This window comes from Ylistrum balloti, unplaced genomic scaffold (assembly GCF_031769215.1).
Source record: "Ylistrum balloti isolate Yb309-2 unplaced genomic scaffold, AGI_CSIRO_Ybal_v1 Utg369920, whole genome shotgun sequence".
Lineage (NCBI taxonomy): Eukaryota > Metazoa > Mollusca > Bivalvia > Pectinida > Pectinidae > Ylistrum > Ylistrum balloti.
Window position 1 is genome coordinate 79552 of NW_026782038.1, and position 22159 is coordinate 101710.

General features: G+C 32.9%; 1 protein-coding gene across 1 annotated transcript; it reads left to right on the forward strand.

The window, feature by feature from the left end:
- The first annotated feature begins 8050 nt into the window (after positions 1-8050).
- LOC132546908 (solute carrier family 15 member 4-like) lies at positions 8051-20203 on the forward strand. Its single transcript, XM_060210635.1, has 10 exons — positions 8051-8357; positions 13540-13638; positions 14198-14283; positions 14771-14910; positions 15331-15500; positions 16054-16232; positions 17441-17627; positions 18910-19110; positions 19564-19698; positions 19968-20203. The coding sequence occupies exons 1-10, from the start codon at positions 8051-8053 to the stop codon at positions 20201-20203; spliced, it is 1740 nt and encodes a 579-aa protein (XP_060066618.1).
- The last annotated feature ends 1956 nt before the right edge of the window (positions 20204-22159 follow it).

The window sequence follows — 22159 nt, forward strand, 5'->3', positions numbered from 1 at the left end:
CAAATGTCTGTTTTATACCATGCGCTAACCACCCCTAAAACACGTTTTACAGGTCAAAGGGAAAAAAGATGAGGAAGAGGGGAGGCTTGTAATGTTAACAAGGTACCTGTACTTTATATGTAAGGCGATGATGTAGAGAATATTTGCGGCAGGTAAAAATGGACCAGTATGAGGTTAAAAGGTAATAAGAGCCCGTAGAGTTGAGGTGTATGATGAAAAGAAGCTCCAGCTTATGTTCTGTATTTTTTTGTGTTATGGAATGGAACTTTTAACTTTTTTTCACCAAAATTATTATCATCACAATGAAAGAATGATGTAGAAATGTTATTTTCTGACAAAGATGTACTATTTAAAAGATTTATGATAAAGAGTTGAATTTCAACTTACCTGAACCATCCATTCTGGCTTTGAATCAGTTGTGTTCGATCTTGGGATGCGCGAAAAATCCCCCTTAGCTGTCCTAAGGTAAAATAAGGGAAATCTAAACAAGCTCTCATTATATAAACTTATACAATATATTAAATAAAAAAAATGTACCGCGTGTAATCAGTTTATAATGAATTGAGAAATACAATTGTAAGATTAACAATTTATCTTGTTAATATTTTTAAACGCTACCTTGTTATTCAATAAATCACCTGTGAGGCCTCTGGGGAATCCCCTTATTTTTCGAATCCACATGTTCGGTGAAGTAGGCTAACACCCGTACACATGTACATATAAATCATCATGTGTAAACGTTGCGGTTCGGATATAACAATTAAAAGTATTACAGTACACTACCATGATTAAATGGTCTGTACAAAGTATTGTAGACGGGTACCCTTACAAGAGAAACGAGTCCAGAATCGGACCATATACATTTGTATATAAACTTCTCTCTGCTTGGTTGCACACTGTGACTTTTGAGTTCGACTAAAAGAAAACATAAAGAGTCAAACTAACTTGTTAATGTCTGGCGTTTATAGACAATAACAAACACGTCCAGAAAGGTCTAATGCCTGTTACATAGGAAATATGGGGATTGTCGACACTGAATATCTAAAGGTAGGTATCGTGAGGTATTTACACGGTGACCTAGTTTTAGCGCAATCACATGACATGGCACATGATCGAAATTAATTTGTTTATCGATGTCCGTATCCGTGATACTGACTTGCCATAACACTTCGAACAAGTGGGAAAAGTCTTTATTTTTGCTGAGAACAATCGTAAGCATACATATCTTATTTTGTTAATCAGTTTCCCAATATTTTACAAATGCTATTGTATAACATATAGAATCAATATATATTGTATTATTCTCATACACAGGTAAATTCGTGTTCAGGAAATGACGGTAATAGACTTTCATTTAAAAGATTGTATGTTGCTATATTTTACACGGTGCTTGTGTAGAGTGTGAACAGACCCGGTCAGATAATATAGACTTTACAACCCGTTTTATAATGTGTGTTCTGAAATGTATATAAAACTGATTAATGCCTAGTAATCACGGTGAACAATAAGTTTACACATATTTGTAGTTACAATGTATTTGATGAAACATTCTTGTCTCCCTTTAGTGCAATTTGTAGGATGCTTTAATAATAATGAAATTTGCAATTTCTAAAGGAAACTGAAAGTGACTTAACTTAAAGGAAACCGTAATCTGGTTATCATTTCTCATTTTACAAAATATCTAAAACAATGATCGGATAGAGGCTTTAAGGGATAAATAATTTTTGGCAACACATACATGATACGTTTCGGAATGTATACTCATAGTGTTTATACAATTATGACTTTGTTTCGATCAACATTAGGATTTATGGATTGAAAATCTTTGATAACACATCTTATTGCGCCCTTGTGGAACTCTTCGTAAATGTGTCCGATAAATCTGATTGACTAAAATTGCGCGACGTTAAAGAACACTTGCACGAGCGTGCAATATAATGTCTTATGTATGTTTTATGTCGCCAGAGTTCAATTTGTTGTAATATCACTTGATCGAATGTAGCCCCGTCAGCATCTGATACGACAATGAAATTGTGATAAAGTTTTTGTAACAGTTTCACATATTAAACTAATCAATTGTCAAAATACAAGTATTCTTGTAACTGTTTAGGTTTGGAAAATGGAGAGTTTATTTGTCAAAACTCGTATAATTGAAGTAGATCCTTATAAAAGTCAACATTATACTGAACTCTCTTTCATTTCTCATTTAACACATCAAAGAAAACAAGAAATGATTATGTTGATCCTCTAAATTGTCTTTTATTCAAGGAGCAATGTTGATCCTTTACTGCATGTAATTATATGAAATATCCTAATATGATTAGATGAAATATTTTAATGACATTGTTCCGCGAATAAATGCCAACTTGGCCTGTTATAGATTATGCATGCATTCACCTTGTGGTTTTTAACAGTTTGCATGAATATTTAACTTGCAGACATTAATCCTTACGGAAGCGTATTCCGGCCACCTTGTGTTTTATTTTAACTTAAAATTTCGAGTTAGTAATCCGAAATTTAAGTTAGTTTTGAGTTAGTGAGTCGAAATTTCGAGTTGCTGTCTCTAAAGTTTGAGTTGCTATCTCAAAATTTCGGGTTAATATATCAAAATTTCGGATTACTAACTCAAAATTTTGAGATAAAATATAACACAACGTGGCCGGAATACGCTTCCGTAAATCCTTGTATGTGGTATACATCAAATATTATTCACAGTCACATCTGTCATATATAGAATATATAGAGAGATCCTCTTTAACTATAATTATGTGTATCATGGTACAGCCTTAGACATATATCCAAGTACCAACACGGATTTAGACATATATCAAAGTCCCACCAAGGATTTAGACATATATACAAGTCCCACCACGGATTTAGACAAACATCCAAGTCCTACCACGGATTTAGACAAATATCCAAGTCCCACCACGGATTTAGACAAATATCCAAGTCCCACCACGGATTTAGACAAATATCCAAGTCCCACCACGGATTTAGACATATATGCAAGTCCCATCACTAATTAAGGCATATCCTACTTACCTATGTTGCATTATTGTATCGTGCAAATATCCGACTTGAGACTTAACTGCGGAACAGTAAGTCACGCATGCGTACATTGACAACGTAGAAGTCGGTGAAAAGTTGTAGTGTGTACGGGTGTATGAATAGAGAAAGGCATCTTCTAAGGAATGGGATATATCCTTCTTTAAACTTTCTATAGTCAAGGATGAAATAAAATCGCATAAACATTGAAAATAAAAGTAAGGGAAAACTTCATACCTTCCGTAGAGAAGGTTGATCAATAACAGATCTCCGTCCTACCCCCATAACAGTAGACATATAAGGTTGATCAATAACAGATCTCCATTCTACCCCCATAACAGTAGATATATAAGGTTGATCAATAACAGATCTCAATCCTACCACCATAACAATACATATAAGGTTGATCAATAACAGATCTCCATCCTACCACCATAACCATACATATAAGGTTGATCAATAACAGATCTCCATTCTACCCCAATAACAGTAGATATATAAGGTTGATCAATAACAGATCTCAATCCTACCACCATAACAATACATATAAGGTTGATCAATAACAGATCTCCATCCTACCACCATAACAATATATATAAGGTTGATCAATAACAGATCTCCATTCTACCCCCATAACAGTAGACATATAAGGTTGATCAATAACAGATCTCCATCCTACCACCATAACAATATATATATAAGGTTGATCAATAACAGATCTCCATTCTACCCCCATAACAGTAGATATATAAGGTTGATCGATAACAGATCTCAATCCTACCACCATAACAATACATGTAAGGTTGATCAATAACAGATCTCCATCCTACCACCATAATAATATATATAAGGTTGATCAATAACAGATCTCCATTCTACCCCCATAACAGTAGATATATAAGGTTGATCAATAACAGATCTCCATTCTACCACCATAACAGTAGACATATAAGGTTGATCAATAACAGATTTCCATCCTACCACCATAACAGAAGATATATAAGGTTGATCAATAAACAGATCTCCATTCTACCACCATGACAATACATATAAGGTTGATCAATAACAGATCTCCATTCTATCAACATAACAATATATATAAGGTTGATCAATAACAGGTCTCCATTCTACCACCATAACAATATATATAAGGTTGATCAATAACAGATCTCCATCCTACCACCATAACAATATATATCAGGTTGATCAATAAACAGATCTCCATCCTACCACCATAACAATATATATACGATTGTTCAATAACAGATCTCCAATCTACTACCATAACAATATATATAAGGTTGATCAATAACAGATCTCCATTCTACCACCATAACAATATATATAAGGTTGATCAATAACAGATCTCCATTCTACCCCCATAACAGTAGACATATAAGGTTGATCAATAACAGATCTCCATTCTACCCCCATAACAGTAGACATATAAGGTTGATCAATAACAGCTCTCCATTCTACCACCATAACAATACATATAACGTTGATCAATAACAGATCTCAATCCTACCCCGATAACAGTACACATATAAGGTTGATCAATAATATATCTCAATCCTACCACCATAACATTAGACATATAAGGTTGATCAATAAACAGATCTCCATCCTACCACCATAACAATATATATATAAGGTTGATCAATAAACAGATCTCCATTCTACCACCATGACAATACATATAAGGTTGATCAATAACAGATTTCCATCCTACCACCATAACAGTAGATATATAAGGTTGATCAATAACAGATCTCAATCCTACCACCATAACATTAGACATATAAGATTGATCAATAAACAGATCTCCATCCCACCACCATAACAGTAGACATATAAAGTTGATCAATAAACAGATCTCCATCCTACCACCATAACAATATATATATAAGGTTGATCAATAAACAGATCTCCATTCTACCACCATAACAATATATATAAGGTTGATCAATAACAGATCTCCAATCTACCACCATAACAATACATATAAGGTTGATCAATAACAGATCTCAATCCTACCACCATAACATTAGACATATAAGATTGATCAATAAACAGATCTCCATCCTACCACCATAACAGTAGATATATAAGGTTGATCAATAAACAGATCTCCATTCTACCACCATGACAATACATATAAGGTTGATCAATAACAGATCTCCATCCTACCACCATAACAGTAGATATATAAGGTTGATCAATAAACAGATCCCCATCCTACCACCATAACAGTAGACATATAAAGTTGATCAATAAACAGATCTCCATTCTACCACCATAACAATATATATAAGGTTGATCAATAACAGATCTCAATCCTACCACCATAACATTAGACATATAAGGTTGATCAATAAACAGATCTCCATCCTACCACCATAACAATATATATATATAAGGTTGATCAATAAACAGATCTCCATCCTACCACCATAACAGTAGATATATAAGGTTGATCAATAAACAGATCTCCATCCTACCACCATAACAATATATATAAGGTTGATCAATAAACAGATCTCCATCCTACCACCATAACAATATATATATATAAGGTTGATCAATAAACAGATCTCCATCCTACCACCATAACCATATATATAAGGTTGATCAATAAACAGATCTCCATCCTACCCCCATAACAATATATATAAGGTTGATCAATAAACAGATCTCCATCCTACCACCATAACAGTAGATATATAAGTTGTCAATGATCAATAACAGATTTCCATCCTACCACCATAACAGAAGATATATAAGGTTGATCAATAAACAGATCTCCATCCTACCCCCATAACAATATATATAAGGTTGATCAATAAACAGATCTCCATCCTACCACCATAACAGTAGATATATAAGGTTGATCAATAAACAGATCTCCATCCTACCACCATAACAGTAGATATATAAGGTTGATCAATAAACAGATCTCCATCCTACCACCATAACAGTAGATATATAAGGTTGATCAATAAACAGATCTCCATCCTACCACCATAACCATATATATAAGGTTGATCAATAAACAGATCTCCATCCTACCCCCATAACAATATAGATAAGGTTGATCAATAAACATATGTATTGATAAAAAGTGCAGATCTCCATCCTACATTAAAATATCAGCAAGAAAATACCAATGTGCAAAATGTTATTTGGCCATGGATATTGATAGTTTCTATTGAACTTATAAAACAGTAGAAATACGAAATAAGCACCAAAGTGACAAAATGTCACTGAGAAAAACCTGTAATATTTTATTTTAAAAACTTTGGAGTATACGAACTCGAAAATTCGAAATTTGTTGAAAATATTTTTAAATTCTTGCTTAGAATTAAAATACATAATGGCGTTAATATTTTGATTGGCTGTATTTATCTCTTTTCCAAGTGTGCTGACAATACCGATAATTAAGTATGAAGGCAATTTTCGTCAGAATGTCTTTCGTTTTGTATATTATCGAATTTTTGTGAAACAGATTTTAAGCATTGGATTATCTGAACTGTTACAAAATGATAGCAAACGTGGTGACAGTTAACAGTGATTTGAACACACCATACAACTTTACGGCCAGTATTCCATGTTTTCACTTCAGGCATTGACGTGGAAATACAAGACTTGTTCTGATCAGAATCAGCTGTGAACATCAACATGGATTCTTACACTCCTGACTAAGCATGCATGTACTGTTAGGATTTCATTCATAACACACTATTCGCCTGAGTCACGATTGAAGGAAAGGTTTGTATGGCTTAATCTTTCAAGGATATTGAAATAATTAGTAAGAATATCATGTTAAGAAATTGTGATGTTGTCAGATATCATTACTAACACATATATGATGTTTTTATTTTGATTGGTTTTTCTGAGGGTTTCAGACAAGACAAGATGTCATATTTCACAATATGAAAGATTGGCGATCACCAGAATATGTCAGATTGTACAATATGTCAGATAGAAAGAGTGACGATAAGTTTAATATGTTAGTAAGAGATGTTGTAAAGGGTGGTGGTAGTCATCATAATATGCCAGATTGCACAAATTGTCACATTGTGCAATGTATCGAATAGAAAAAGTGGAAAGCGACAAAAGAGGTCAGATTGTACAATGTGTCGGGTAGGAAGGGCGACAGTGAACACGATATACCAGATTATATAATGCACTGGATTTTAAGAGTAGCCATCGACCTAATACATTAGACTGTATCACGTGTGGCATTATAAGACAGTCAGCACAAGATGTAAGATTGTACAACAAGTCAGATAAGAAGGGTAACAGTTAACAATTATACAATATTCCGTTAAAATGATAGACAGTTTCACATCTATGTAACTGTGAAACTGGTCCGAACACTGTTTTTAATTATGTCCCTTAATGCTATTTATCAAACATTTTACAGAAAAAAAAACAAGCACTTTTTTGGCCTACCATTACAGTCAACAATATTTCAAACAAAATGTATAACCTATCTTTCTTTACCAGTTTTCCTCATTACAACAGCTAGTATTTCTCAAATTTATCTCTGAGAGCCACGTTAGGTGACGGAGCATTTAACTTTCTCAAATATTTGTATTTCCGGATACCTCTCTCCTTTTGTTTTTCTCTCCTGTGATTTAAAATGCTCTTCTGCAGTTGTATCATCTGTAATTGTACAACTATTGTGGACAGTAGTTGTTTATTATGATACTCTATCTAATTTATATTTGTAGATATCTAGATACTACAAAATACTAAGCAGAAGCTTGTAAATTGAAGACAAGTATGGCTTCCTACATACCATTTTATCATTGTATTTTCATTCTATAAATCTTTCAATGTCTGGTTTGCAACCTGAATGCTGTATTAACTGCGACACATCTATCGGGTACAGAGAAACAGACCTGTTTGTGCTGTTAAGCAGATAAGCTATTCCGTCTTTACATTAAACTAATAGATTACATTTTCTTATCAGGGCATCCGTATAAAACCCGTCAGTATGGCCCAATTTAATCCAGACGAGCGAAAACCTCTTCTGAGTGGTGGCGTTGGTGACACTTCTAGTCCAAAGCCTGTTGCGCTAAGGAGAGAGATAGTAGACGATATGGAGGAAACCGGAATGAAGAAAAAAGAAAAGTCTTCAGCATTCAGTGGCAAGACTGGTCTTGTGGTGGTGTGTATTTTGATGACAGAACTTTGTGAACGTTTAACTTATTACAGTGTGGTTGCTAACCTAGTCCTATTTTGCACATCGAAACTCGACATTCCTAGTTCTGATGCAGCCAACATTAGTCTAGTATTCTCAGGTAATTAACATTTAATTACTACGTCTTCTTTGCTACAGACCAAAGAATTATTCATGATTTCCTTTTTTTTTTTTTTGTTTGAAAATATATCCATCATGGTAAAGAATGTTGTCGTAAGTTTTCATTATAAGTTGTCATAATTGGACATACTTTTAATTTCACAGAAAACATTAAATGGGTTTAAAACTTGTGTAGAAAAGTAACCCTTTGTATGGTTCTGTAAAAATATCGATATCGATCCTGTTGCCATTGATTAATAAGCATTTTGTTTCGTTTTCATTTTGAAAAAAAAATAAAACGTAAATGAATCCACCCAGATAGATATTGATAGATAATATGTACATGGCTATATCATTGTTTACATGGACCGTAAAATCTGCAGTTTTATCTTGTTGATTAACGATAACACCGCTGTAAGAAATGTTGATAATGCTACATGTTGTTGTTTAGTTGTACCGAGAGTCGTAACATTCAGAATCTCGACTCACTTAGAAAGCAACATTTATTTGATACTGTCGAAACATGGAGTATCTACAACTCCTTACGAAAGTAGAGAAACACAACTCATTTGTAGCTGAATACTCAGATACTGTTACTTGTTACCAAATAGTTAACTACTGTCCATCTATAACTAAAAAGTCAGACATTTTCCTCTTGTCATTGCCTACCTGAACTTAAATCTACAGAATTGTTTACTTAACACTGTTTCAGATATTGCCAACTTTTAATTGAAAATTAGGACATTGACCTCTTTTAACTGAAAAGTAAGGCATTATTCTCTTATGCTATAATAGTAAGACGTTGTCCACTTGTAAGTAAAAAGTAAGACGTTGTCCTCTTCAGGCTAAAAAGTAAGATATTGCCATCTTGTAATGAAAGAGTAAGTCTTAGTTCTCTTGCAACTGAACAGTAAGATATTGACCTCTTGTAACTGAAAAGTGAGGCATTTTTCACTCGTAACTATTGAGCAAGACATTATCCCCTTGCAAATTAACAGTAAGGCATTGCCGTTTGTAACGCAAGACTAAGACATTGTCCACTTGTAGGTGAATAATAATGCATTTTCCATTTGTAACTGAATAGTAAGAAATTTTCTTATTGTAACTGAATGATTAGACATTTTACATTTGTAACTGAAAAGTAAGGTTTTCTACCTATAGCTAAATATCGCCACAAGCGTTTAAAATAGTTTGGCAATGTCTACTACGACTACATAGTCAGATTGGTCCCCTCAGAACTAGATAGTTTTATTACCTTTTCTAGTACAGTCATGCATTTGTGCACATAATTTCTTAATATATTTTCTTTAATTTAAAAGTCTTTATAGATACACATAGTAATATTGTATCACATATTACAGTAAATTATATGCATTCACAAATGCATGTGAAAGTAATTAAACCTGACCAAAGGCAACTTTGTGAATGAATAATAATTATGCTTTATAATACAAGATCAATGAAATCACTAAATACGCCCTACTTTTATCTATATTTTGTAAACAGTATAAGAAATTGGCCTGAATACCAAGGTTGTCAAAGACAGGTGAGTTCTAGTCATGGCTTGTCTTATTTTGTTGAAGTTTTGAGTATCTGAGTGCATTGGCTATTTAATGTATTGCTTTAACCTAATTTTTAGAAAATTAGGACATAAATTTTGTATATAGGAGTCACATTTTTGACCTCTGTAAACAAGTACAATTTGAAATAATAGCCTATTATTGTTATGTTCAAGTTAATTTTTTGTAAGCAAGCCTGTTATATTTGATTGGCGCAAAATTGAAGCAATGATTAAGGGTACGTTTAGGTTAATTCAAATAGTTGCACGGTTCAGAATATACACATGTGCTTGACTTTCATCGAAAATAATCAGATAGATGTATTTTAAAAAATTCGAATTATATCTGCTTCTAATTAAAAAAGATGCTATTCCTTTGCTTGTTTGTCTGTCATAAAATCTTCTAATAATTTATATTTACTTGATTTAACTTGCTTTTTAAAACTAATACAAAAATATCCATTGATATGTGTCATACGACTTTCTAAACTGAATGGTAACAGTCACATGTTTGAAGTTGTAATTTTCAAACGTCTTGGCGAATGATAAGATCCAAAATGACCACAATTTGTATCGATATGATTTATCATTATTATTTTTGTTAATTATGACCTGGTATTTCATTACTATCATGAATATATTACATTAATATGCAATAAATATACCATAGGTATTATGGACCTCGTATTTTAAAAAGCAGCATTGGTTATTGTCCATGTCTGTTTAAAAAAATCGGTGGATGTTTTATCCTTACGTAACATTGAATCAGTTGCAGCTAAATCTCAGTCTCTTGCTTCTATAAACAGGCAATAATAAATGAAATAAAAAGGTGATGTTACTGTTCAAAATACGGTAGATTTGTACAGACTTTGAGCCAAATTTATAGACTTAAACATGTACCCCATTCTTGCATTCTGCAAGCCCTCTTTAGCCAATATATATTTAAATAATGATTCTTGTACAAATGTGACAAATCGGTGTCTTGTCACGGGAAGTTCCATGAAGGAGAACTATCACTAAGTCCTTGAGAGGGGAAATAAATTGATGACTATAGCGCACGCAAAAACATGTCCCCAGTAGCCTAGTCACATAATATATAACTAAAGCAATGATATTTTAAAATATTTACAGTAAAGTAGCCTCATTTTTGAGTTTTAGCGATTTAGATATCCAATACGGGTACATCTGAGGTTGTTTGTATGTACAGTGAGATATGTGTTTGTTGTCCGACTGATAACAGGTGTGCCAGGAAGTATAAAGTGTTTCTAACACTTGTATTTCTGTGATGCACGTATCTAATCATATATAATATTTACATACATGAAATCAATATTTTCTCATTTAATATGAAGTTTAGTATGTAGTACAATGTACATTCATGGATCAATCCCGACCTAATTTTTTCTAAACATATATGAAATTCTTCCTCGTGCCTAAAAATGCATTGTCAGTTTTTTATGTAAAGCTACAAAATCAATTGATTTCAAGAATGAGAAAACCCTTTTTATTTAATGTGTGATATGGACAGATTTCCGAATTGAGGGTAAAATTTGAATGATTCTAAAATCTTAAATATGACATTCCGTGGGATTGACAGATATCTGTGTACACGAAAATGATGTTCACTACTGTTTTCAATCATTATTTTTAATTGTCAAATACATAAATAAAATATTCAGTTGTAGTGGTACTACATTAAATAATGATGCTATCCTATTGTGAATAGTAACCTTTTTTTGTGTCTGCAGGTCTTAAACTTCTAGACTTTTCTATGGAATATGACTTAATATCTATGACTAACAACAACCTATTAACATTTAACTATGTGAATTTGAAAATGTTTTCAACGAAAACTATTTTCCATTTATTCATTGCTCTTTTATTTATTGTCAACATACTTTAAATTTGTTACATGTATATGTGTAATAATATGCTGTATCAGCTTTGGTCACAGATGTTTTTTAACTGCAATGTATTATGGTATATGCAGGATAACATCTTTTAGATACAAGCTGTGTTTTTATCACTTCTTCTTGTAAAAAACGTTAGTATAACATACATGTATACATATATATGTACTTATACATATTGATCTACATGACCATCAGCCAGTAGGAATACCATTTTACACTGGACGTTACTGGTTCTCGTTTATGCATTGATTGGCGGAAATATTTAGAAAATAAGCAGTGACAAATATCATAACATCGTTTGCTAAACATGATTATGGATAATTCTTCTTGGAAGTGAATGAAACATTTGTATGGAAAGTGAATGAAACATTTGTATGGAAAGTGAATGAAACATTTGTATGGAAAGTGAATATAACCTTTGTATGGAAAGTGAATAAACATTTGTATGGAAAGTGAATATAACCTTTGTATGGAAAGTGAATGAAACATTTGTATGGAAAGTGAATATAACCTTTGTATGGAAAGTGAATGAAACATTTGTATGGAAAGTGAATGAAACATTTGTATGGAAAGTGAATGAAACATTTGTATGGAAAGTGAATGAAACATTTGTATGGGAAGTGAATGAAACATTTGTATGGAAAGTGAATGAAACATTTGTATGGAAAGTGAATGAAACATTTGTATGGAAAGTGAATGAAACATTTGTATGGAAAGTGAATATAACCTTTGTATGGAAAGTGAATGAAACATTTGTATGGAAAGTGAATATAACCTTTGTATGGAAAGTGAATGAAACATTTGTATGGAAAGTGAATGAAACATTTGTATGGAAAGTGATTATAACCTTTGTATGGAAAGTGAATGAAACATTTGTAAGGAAAGTGAATGAAACATTTGTATGGGAAGTGAATGAAACATTTGTATGGAAAGTGAATGAAACATTTGTATGGAAAGTGAATAAACATTTGTATGGAAAGTGAATGAAACATTTGTATGGAAAGTGAATGAAACATTTGTATGGAAAGTGAATGAAACATTTGTATGGAAAGTGAATATAACCTTTGTATGGAAAGTGAATGAATCATTTGTATGGAAAGTGAATATAACCTTTGCATGGGAAGTGAATGAAACATGTTTGCAAGTGGATGAAACATTTGCATAGAAAGTCAATCCAACATTTGTGCAGAACCTGAAAGAAAAGTTTTTTATGGAAAGCGAATAAACGAGATTTTACGGAACGTGAATGAATAAATGTATGAGGGACGTCAGTAAAACATTTGTTTGAATCATATAAAATATGTTTAATTTCGACAGAAATAATGAAACTTTCCCAATTTTATCAAATCAAATTAGTGAAGTCGCTTGTGAAAGTACTCAACGACCACTTGAAGAAATAATTGTAGAATCAGAAAAAGTGTCCGATGATCAAGAAGGCAACAGAAAATTCTTACAAACAAGAATATCGTTTTATATTCTTGGGATGGAGACGTGTGAAAGGCTAACATATTACAGTGTAATTACAAATCTGATACTCTTCTGTACCACAAGATTACAAATACCTAGTACTCAGGCTGCTGAAGTTTCCCTCATTTTTTCTGGTAGGTATTTTTATACATCTAAATGGAAAATAATGATAAGCTGTATGTATGCATCAGGATATTGAACAACATCTTAATGTAATTTTATATATTATGTTCCAATTTTTACAGGTACTGTTTACCTTATCCCCGTGGTCGGGGGATACATTTCCGATTCCTACGCCGGCAAATACAACACAATACTGGGATCAGGCCTCATATACTTATTGGGTAATGTTATACATAAATACTATACTCTGATAAAGCCTCTTGTTGATCAATGAACTCTCTCTCTCTCTCTCTCTCTCTCTCTCTCTCTCTCTCTCTCTCTCTCTCTCTCTCTCTCTCTCTCTCTCTCTCTCTCTCTCTCTCATTTTCAACATTTAGCTAAAGAGTGTTGCACGTTTTGAATAAATGTTAAATTATAATACCCAGAGGAAAAATTTGCCTGCATTACCTTTTCTTATCCGAATTTGGCTCAAAGGTAAATTTTACAACGATATCGTTTTATTTACTTCAGTGGGACAACTTTAATTATTCTTTGATATAACTTCTACTTATTACTACTAATGTCCTTTTTATCTTTTGTTCAGTTGATATACTTAGTAAGCACAAAGACATTTCTTTATACTTTTTATAACAGTATATACCAGTTTACGGTAGTTTTATCACAACTTTCTTTTATATACATGAATATAAAAATACTTTTTAGACGATACTTTCATACAAAAGAAAATTATCGTAATTATATTAATATATATTCATTTTTTGCCTTATATTCTAAATCAAGGTCTGTTTCTACTGCCTGCCTCTGCTATTGACTACACAGGCTGGTTCGGTAAAGATGACGAAGGAGCAGAGTATGATCTCAGCATTGTAAGATTCTCGTTGATTTTATCAAGTAATCTTTTCGTGAACCTCTTCCTTCGATGTTGTAGAATATCTCAATCCAGTTATTTTTAGTAATCAACATCTGCTGATCACATTATTTTATTCTGTTGTTAAGTATATATCATCGAGGATGATACCAACCAACAATGAAAACATTATTGGAAATAAGGGCTATTTATAAATCATCTCGATGTTGAAAGCCACAATTCCGTTTACTATTCAGCATGCGCTTGATAATTGCTAGATAAATTCCTTGTAATGTAACAAACATGTTTTGTCCACTGAAAGGCCAAAACGCGTATTTGTGGACGTAAATCCGTTAAATATATAAACATACAAGCCTGAACTTCGACAGAAAAGCTGACACTGCCTTGACTATCTGGTATGACATTAAGTATAACATTACACGTACCTTTTGAAAGAGAAAAATCTGACATATTTTCACAGATATTTAGAATGTGATATTTTACAGGAAACAAGAAAGGCTTACTTCTTCATGGGGCTGGTCTTTGTGGCCATAGGGACCGGTGGAATCAAGGCCAATGTGGGTCCATATGGAGCACAGCAAGTAAATGACCTTGGTCCAGAAGCTGTGCAATCTTTCTTCAACTGGTCAGTAAGAATTATTAATCAAAATGATAATAATCAATTTGCTTTCCTTACGCATACCTTGTAAGGGTCGATTTGTAGAATGAGGAGACCATTTTCAGATGCTAGTACAATTAGTGATCAATGCATTACGAAAACCGCACTTTCACACCCTATGATTAATTATATTACACTACAATATTAAATATCAATTTAACCCCAGTATGATGGCAGCATTTTCCATTTTAAAATCATCGTGGATGAATTTAAAACGCACACATTGTAGTCCCCCATCTCGTGCTATTTTAAACTTAACATTGGTTTATTGGAGTTGTGCAAGTATTGTAAAGAAAATCATCTTCTCTTTAATTCGAATTACTGTTATGATGACTTATCGAATGCAGTATGCAGGACCTCAGACTTACACTTAACATTGGTTATTAGGTTTTACTGGTTCATCAATGCAGGCTCCCTCGTGGCTTATTCTGGAGTGGCTTACATCCAACAAAACATCAGCTTCACTATCGGGTTTATCATTCCTCTCGCCAGCATGATAGTTGCACTCATCATATTTGTTGCTGCCAGGAACATGTATATCAACAATGCTGTGGGAGGTACAAAGGTCATTTCATAAGATGAAGGTTATCACTTCAGTAAACAAATTATCTTAAATTAACTACTGCTCGTTGGTTATACCTTGCCGTTATCACATGCCCTAGGTTTCTTTTTTGTGAAGTATTTATATGCCAATGCTTGTTAATTTTTTCTTCAGTAGTAAAACATTTCTAAAGTAAGTCCTTATTATTTTATGGAGTCCCGGAGCGTTGACAACGCTTTATCCAGACTTTATTTGACAAGGTTTGAAGAGGTGCATATCAGTGGAACATTAGTAATGATTTTCTTCTTCCTCCAGCATATTTTACATCTAAAACTACCAAGTGTATATATGGAACCTGTAAAGGGATACAACTGTTATCGAAATGTTCAATAGTTTTATTATCACTTTTATGATGTACGTGTACTCATTATATGTAATGTAAATGATTACTTCTTTTGTTTGTTGAAGAATACTGTTGAGTTTTCTATAATGTGACGTTCCTTTCAGTACCCTTTAATTGATGACGTAATTACTTATATTCTTTCATCAAAAATGTTTTTGCTTTACAGGAAGCATCTTGAGTAAAGCGTTTGGGGTGTGTACTGCCACAAAATGCAGAGGATTCAAGACGGCTAGAAAAGATAATGGAGGGCCTTACAGTAACGAGATGGTGGACGGCGTCATAGCTGTCCTCCGAGTTCTTCCTGTATTTCTACTCATTATTATGTATTGGGCAGTTTACTCACAGGTAAATCTGTTTTATTCACTCAGGTGATAAACACATGCCTGCATTCCAGGTAAATATGTTTAATACCTTCAGGTGGTAAACACAGGCCTGCAATCAGAGGTAAATATGTTTGATGCCTTCAGGTGGTAAACACAGGCCTGCAATCACAGGTAAGTATGCTTTATACACTCAGGTGGTAAACATATGCCTGCAATCACTGGTAAATATTTTTTATAACTACAAATTCTAAATACAGGCCTGTTATCACAAGTACATATTGTTTTTTATCCACAGATGGTAAATACATACCTGTTATCATAGGTATATATGCTTTATAATACATGTGGTAACAACAGGCCTGTAATCACGGGTAAATGATTTTAACCACAAGTGGTAAATACAAACCTGTAATCACAGGTATATATAATGTATGTTTTATAATACATGTGGTAAAAAACAGGCCTTTAATCACAGGTATATATAATGTATGTTTCATAACTACAGTTGGTAAATGCAGGCCTTTAGTCACAGGTAAATGTTTGTTAACTACGGGTGGTAAATACATACCTGTAATAACAGATTGTACAATGTATGTTTTATAACTACAGGTGGTAAATACATACCTGTAATCAAAGGTCAATGGTTCTTGACTACAGGTTACAAATACAGTTCTACAATTATAGGTAAATTACATACACACTGATATATCTGCTGCCATAACTGGTTTATAGTAATATTGTTATTAGAATTACTAAACAATATCACATTGAAAAGATAATTTCAATCACAGCCTATATAAACAACGGACGATACTGCTTGATTGCAACAGATATTTCAGGGGAAAATAGTAATTATCAGTCAGAAAAGAGCTAATGAATATCATTAATAACTGGTGCAAGGATCCTTTTGTTATCCCTTTAAGTTATTCTTATGTCCTCGCCATTTTATTACGCTGTAAAATGTGTTCGTTGCATCATTCATCCTGAATCATAGGTATCGTTTTAATGTCCTCTGAAGGAATTTTGATGATTTATGCAAATATCAAATGTCAAAATGCCAGACATGTATGGAGAATACATATATTGAACTAATATCATTATAGTAATGAAAAGAGTATTAACATGTATTTTCTATAAGCATGGAACTACTTTGAAAGCCGTTCAATGTTTATATATGGTTCAGTTGAGGATTTGTGGATAGTAGGTTCATCATATACTTTCTGCTTTCAGATGCAGTCCACCTTTTTCCTGCAAAGTGAGCGGATGAATGTGATGGTTGGAGATGTGAAGATGCCAGCAGCAGTCCTTAATATTTTTAACACTGTTATTATCCTCGTTCTCATCCCTATCATCGACCGTGGCATCTACCCTTTGCTTGCTAAATATGGGCGCAGTCCATCTCATCTACAACGAATTGGTATGTAGTTTTTTTCTCGCGTGAATCATATAACAATTCAGATGATGTTATGTTTAGCTAACCATGGTAAAATTGTCAGTGATCTTCAGAACTGCACTTTCTGCCGTGTCGAAATATATTCATACCTGGTGGTGTTTAGAATCCTTTTGTGAAATGAATTATCTTAACATAACTTTACGCTTTTCATCTAATATTTACTTTGTTAAAATTCCAAACTGAACATATTACAAAGTTTAAGCTTTTCAGGACATAATTGTCCAGAACACCTTTTGTAGCTCTGGGTCAACCAGCGAACAACACTTGTTGGCCATATAACTATCATCATTTGTATTAGAATATATTTCAACTTCTACTCAAGTTGGACTCAACTGAACTACCAAATTTGTCAATGAATTTGGCTAGATTGTGATTGACTTTGACATATGAATACATTCTGTACATATTCAGTTAGGGGGAGAGCCCTTACACATGTTTGATGTTAAACTTTAAATAAAAGTTATCAAAGTTGCTCCAGATTTGCAGAATATAAATTGATAAAAATAAATAAAAGATATAATGAGTATTGCTATCAGAGATTTTTTCATAACTTCTAAAATATATTTACAATTCAATCACATCGTTTTTTCAAAGTGGCCCATAATCTTATTTTGCCGGTGTAATACTGTTTGAACATTTGCTACTTTGTTGTATTATATTTTTAATGCAATCCATTAGACTTGCACAAGTTTTAGTTATTGCAGACTGTTAACTGAAAAACAAGCATTGAATCTTGCTTTTATCGATTTCATGGCGCGAAGAATTGAGCTTCTCTTGAGACAAATTCAATATGAACTGCTTCGCAGTCCAATACATTTGTCTCAAGCGCAAATCAATTCATCGCCCCATGAAATTGGCAAAAGCAAGACTCAATACTTAAATATAACATATTTATAAAAAAAAATCCAAATGAATGAAACCTTTTCTGAGAAGATATTACTATTTTCAATGAAAATTTTTTCACGCTTGATATTCTAATATTAGTAACTCAGTTTAACATTAACACATACACGGGCTTATAGCTTGTATCTACGGCCAGGCAACCTCAAAATATAACCTATGATTTAATTTTTTGTGTAAGGCTGACTACCGGACAGTGATTTTGTGTGTGTTTGTATATCTACTGAAACTGTATCCACGTGGGTAGACATATTTGCAAACATAGGTTTATTGTCATATAACATCGTATAGACAAACAATTTCATTAACACTGTTAAAGATTTAGTGATTTTTTTTTTGTGTCCAGGTTTGGGAATGATTTTGGCTGCCCTCTCTGTTGTGGTTGCGGGAGTACTTGAAATATACCGTAAACAAGAATTGTCAGAATCAGGGGGGATCATTCAAGAATTGGCTGATGACAAGTTCAATGCGTCAACACTGTCCGTCTTTCTCCAAGTACCTGAATTTGCTCTTGTTGGTGCCAGCGAAGTGTTTGCAAGCATATCAGGTAAGTTTAACTGGGATTGCTCGTATGCATGATCAGTAGCTACAAGTATAGGCGCCCATTTTTTTTCTACCAACCCAACGACTTCGGGAAATATAACAAACATCTTTTGATTAACCAATCCACTATAACCTAACAGGACGACAATGTCAACTTAAGGAATGACAGACCGATAAAGAAATGGATACGTTTTTGCAAATAGAATATTTCTTTGTAGGAAATAAATATACTGAGTGTAATGTTTTGATAATGACAGGTCTAATGGGACTCTTGTTTTGAAAAATGGAAAATACAATATTGAAGGTAGATTTGTAAAGTCCTCTCTCCTAATTTACACTGCAGTGCAGCAAAAATGACAAACTCTATTTTAACTAGATTTTAAAATGTTGTATGAGTTTATTTTATCATTTTATTTTCCTTATTGCATTGACTGATACAGCATGTCTGTTTGAATAGGTCTTGAGTTTGCCTATTCCGAAGCGCCAGAATTCATGCAAGGTTTGGTGATGGGTCTGTTCCTAATGACTTCCGGAATTGGAAACTATGTATCTACGCTAATCCTTGTGATTGTCAAGGCTGCGTCTACTGGTGGTATGTTTGTTTGTAGGGTTAGAAGTAAATAAGTATTATTTAACATGCGTATGGACAATACATTTAATGGTTGTTGTATAGTACTTAGTCACATTTCAATCGAACAAGAACACTGCAATCGATACCTGATACTACCATCTGAACCTAGTAAGATGGGGATAATGTATTCGTTTGTAAAATAGACACGTGACTTACATGAAAAAAATAGCTCTGAAATAAAACATTAATTGAGTTTATCACTTCGTATGAAACAATTTTTTCTCCTTCAGATCCTTGGTTCCCTGATGAAATTAACGAAGGAAAAGCTGAATATCTCTTCTTTCTCATCGGCGGGTTGATGGTTGTGAACTTTCTGGTTTTCCTTATCATTGCAAAGTTATACAAAACCCGTGCATCAATCGAACAGAAACCAGAACTGCTCTCTGATCCTATTATGGATAAAAAACACATTGAATATGAACCTGGTTACCACGATAACCCACTTGCTACGGATACGAAAATGTAATGTCCATCACCGTTCTTCTGTATTTTGTAGAAATGAAAACATTCATTAACATTGAAAAACATATCGTTATATGGTAAACAATGTAGCAAGATTGGAAACTTTAATGAAACAAAATTAATGGTCTCTAACTTTTGTGCATAAAGGACACTTTTGCTGCAGGAAATGTGTTAAATAACATAACTGAAAAATACCCGTTACTACATTGAAAATGTATCCAGGAGTTCCATATGGGTGGCAAACTTAATAACTAAGTAACTCGCATGTTAAATGTTGGATTGCACATGTCATCAGCAGTGATATATTTGCAAGGATATATTTGTGTACACCTGTTTTTTTTCTTTGAATCCATCTGTTTCTTTTACTTGGTTGATTATTCAAACAAATTGTGAATTAAATGGACTCTGACACATTGTGTAATTGAATGGATGCCTTTCAACTCAGTTTTGATTAACAGTAAAGATAATTTTAACAGTACTTGTTTCAACTGTAACAGAGATATATGCTTATGTAGAGTGAATTGAGAAACATGCACAAACATAATTTTGAATGATATTCGAAACAACGAAAAGAATATTTTAAAAATTTAATTTAATTTATTGTTTTTAAAGGAAGATATTTTTCAAGGAGCTCGAGATAGCTTTCAGTTAATGGGGCATTAAACACTCATTTCCTATAAAATAACTACAAGGAAAATCATTCTGACATTATAATGTTTTCAGTGTTCAAATCCATTCAAATGGAAAGTGATTATCATTACTGAAACTGCATAAAACCATTTGTTAAACGACTGAAATTGAAATTCAAGCGGACATTGTAATCTTGATTTTACATTCCCCAACCGTATTTTTTTGGGAATTTCTAATTTCTAATGATATGTTAAACTGTATTAATTACATGCAGTAGTAAAAGCTATTCCGTCGATATATTCCATTATGTGTCTGTACTCAGTAAGACATACTATGTCTATAGCTTGATCTACATATTTCCATTTCTTGCAAATCGTAAGAAATATTTTGGAGTCAGTTCCTGGTTATGTCCATTTTTTTTCTTTTATCTTAAAATACCTCTGTTGCTAGATGGGGGAAATATTGTCAAATATATATTGTGTTGAAATTTATTTTTGGTTTTCCGAGGATTTCACGTGGAAAAGGAAACAAAATACAGTTGATAAAAGTAGGTCATTCAATAGCTCATTAGAAGTAAAACTTGTAGTGATAATCACTAAATAACATGTTGTATGTCTCACTAAGAAAATAAGATATTCCTGGAAATATCATATTTCAGGTAGATGAGAAACTTAATAAATTTCTTGTAAAGTATACTGTTTTTTACATTCTATCAGCTTTCTTTTTATATCGACTGAACAAAAATTGTAGCTGTTTTGCATAGATTTAAATCTTTAATGGGTAACTTTCTGCTGTAAAATAATTCCTTTTCGTGAGAGATTTATTTTCGTTGAATTCACGGATACTCGCAATCCACGAATTTCCATTACACTAAATAATAGAGAGATAAACATTGACATGGATTACAGAACTAGCGGATTTCATGAGCAACATTTAACCACAATGTCAAGTGCCATCGAAAATACATTTTTTGGGAAAACCATTAAATTTGAGCGCCACAAAAATTAATGATGTCACAATATATGTTCTTGTATATTTATCTTTAAAATTACATTTACAAAGAAGTTGTGTAGTTGGCGTGAATATAAAATCTTTCAGATAAAGTTATGAGAAGGGTTACAGTGATGCATAGACCCCGAAGCCTGTATTTAGTATTATCTTAGACCGTCAGCGATAGGAGCTGCTCTTGTAAACTCAAAGAAATGGGTACATGTACACCGTTGTATTAGTAATATCGTTGGTAATTATAAGTAATAACATTTGATACAATGTAATTTGAAATGTACATCAGAAAGGTATCAGTGGCTTCAATTTATTCTAATGTTTTAAT